The 1682-nt window shown below is 46.2% G+C and overlaps 1 protein-coding gene across 4 annotated transcripts in view; it reads right to left on the bottom strand.

Annotated features, from left to right (window-relative positions):
• CASP6 (caspase 6) overlaps positions 1–119 on the bottom strand; it is a 10061-nt gene extending 9942 nt beyond the window's left edge. For all 4 annotated transcript variants that reach the window (XM_031066463.1, XM_031066464.1, XM_031066465.1 and 1 more), the window contains exon 1: positions 1–119. In XM_031066463.1, the coding sequence (XP_030922323.1) occupies positions 1–23 (23 nt within the window). In that variant the 5' untranslated portion in view covers positions 24–119.
• Positions 120–1682: the final 1563 nt, after the last annotated feature.

Below are 1682 nucleotides of genomic sequence, written 5' to 3'. Positions count from 1 at the left end.
GGCTGCCGCTCCGAGCCCGACATCGCCGTGGACCGAGGCACCGGCTGTACACCGACACGAACCGAACCGAGCGCAGCCAAGCCCTGCCCTCTCTTCCAAGCCTTCCCCTCTCTTCCTCTTCTGAGCCTTCGCCTGGTCGCCCCGCCCCTCGCCTTTTGCTCCCGCGGAAAAGCCGGGAAAGCGCAAGGGTGCGGTATTAAAGTTCTGTGTTTCTTGTGCTCCTGGGCTGGGACTCAGAGACCGTGGTCGAGTAACTACACCGGCTTGTACAAAACCAGCGTCCTGAAATATGGTGAGAGCCTCCCGTATTCACTTAGTTTGAATTTTTCAAAACTCTACTCAAATTCCCATTTCAGGCCCATGGTGTTTTCTTTCCTGTACGGCTCCAGTTCCTCGAAGTCCTTTTCCATCTGGGCACCCACACACAACCCTTGGGAGGTTTGGATGTGTGGATCATTCTGCAGCTTTGCTGTGTTCTGGCTTCAGTTCTCTTTGATGATTTCGGAACTGTGAGGCGAGGGACAAGGTATTGACGAGAGTGCCCGGGTGTCTTAACGAGTATTCCCAACCGGGAATTATGCGGCACTTATCGTTCACTGATCAATTGCATAACAAACAAGTTTCTAAACTAAAGCCAATGACAAAACCCATTCTTCTGTATAAGAGCTTTACAGATTATACCCTAGAGGGGTCTGATTTTTTTATCTAGCCTACTTTTAGATATGAAACTCAGATATGAATGTGCACTTAGGAGAGTGCTGCTACAAGCACAAAAAAAGAAGCAGATGGAATTATAGTGGAATTATAGTTTTTACCCAGTCTGGTTTTACTCTGGCTTCTTGCATGGTGACAAGACAAGATGTCTCCCTTTGATTAAAGGAGCCATGAGGTATTTTTAATTGCTGTTGCTTGTTCAGACTTGTTACCCTCAGACTGCCAGTAGGCAGCTGGATCAAGACAGAACTTTGTTTCAATTGTCTTTGTGCAAACTTTAGTTAGAACATGACACTGTCACAAAGTTTGCATTTTATACTGGGTAACATTTAGACTCCTACCAAACAGATTCATTTTTTTGGCAACTGCAGATTCCAGCTCTCACAGCTCATGCTAGAGCTGCCCCTGAAACCCACTGGCAGCCAGACTCCCGTGTGAAGTTCTGCAGCTGCAGAACCGAATTCCAGGACTCTGTCAGCGATGTTCCTCAGTCCAACAGTTTGCTTAGATCCTTGTAAGACAGAGTTTTCTTCTGCTCTGTTTTGCTGGAGGCTGAGAGCAGGCTCAGCCACTGTGCTGAGTCACCAGTGACTTGATCACAGTGTGCAGCCCGAGGTAGTGCTGGGCTGGTGTGTGTTTCCAGCTCATTGTAATGCATTAAAGTTTTATTGTGAGATGTGCCTATAGGTTTAGAAACACTTCCACATTGTAGGTGGGTATATTTTGGAAAAAGCATTATGGATAGATCAGAACTGCAGTCTGAAGAAGGAAGTTTGATTGTAGACACACTGCTGTACAGTATCGCTGACTACCCAAAAACATGCAGTATTGAGTTAAATGAGCCACTATATGAGCTACTATCTATAGTATTGTTATGCTTTAATCTAGCATGGAGCTGTTCACCCACTCCCTCCAGTGGGATGAGGGAGAAAATCAGAAAAAAAGGTAAAGACAGTTTAACAGGACAG

The sequence above is a fragment of the Geospiza fortis genome, unplaced genomic scaffold (genome assembly GCF_000277835.1).
Source record: "Geospiza fortis unplaced genomic scaffold, GeoFor_1.0 scaffold11, whole genome shotgun sequence".
Lineage (NCBI taxonomy): Eukaryota > Metazoa > Chordata > Aves > Passeriformes > Thraupidae > Geospiza > Geospiza fortis.
The sequence above is the reverse complement of the archived record's forward strand: the minus strand, read 5'-3'. Positions and strand labels throughout refer to the sequence as shown.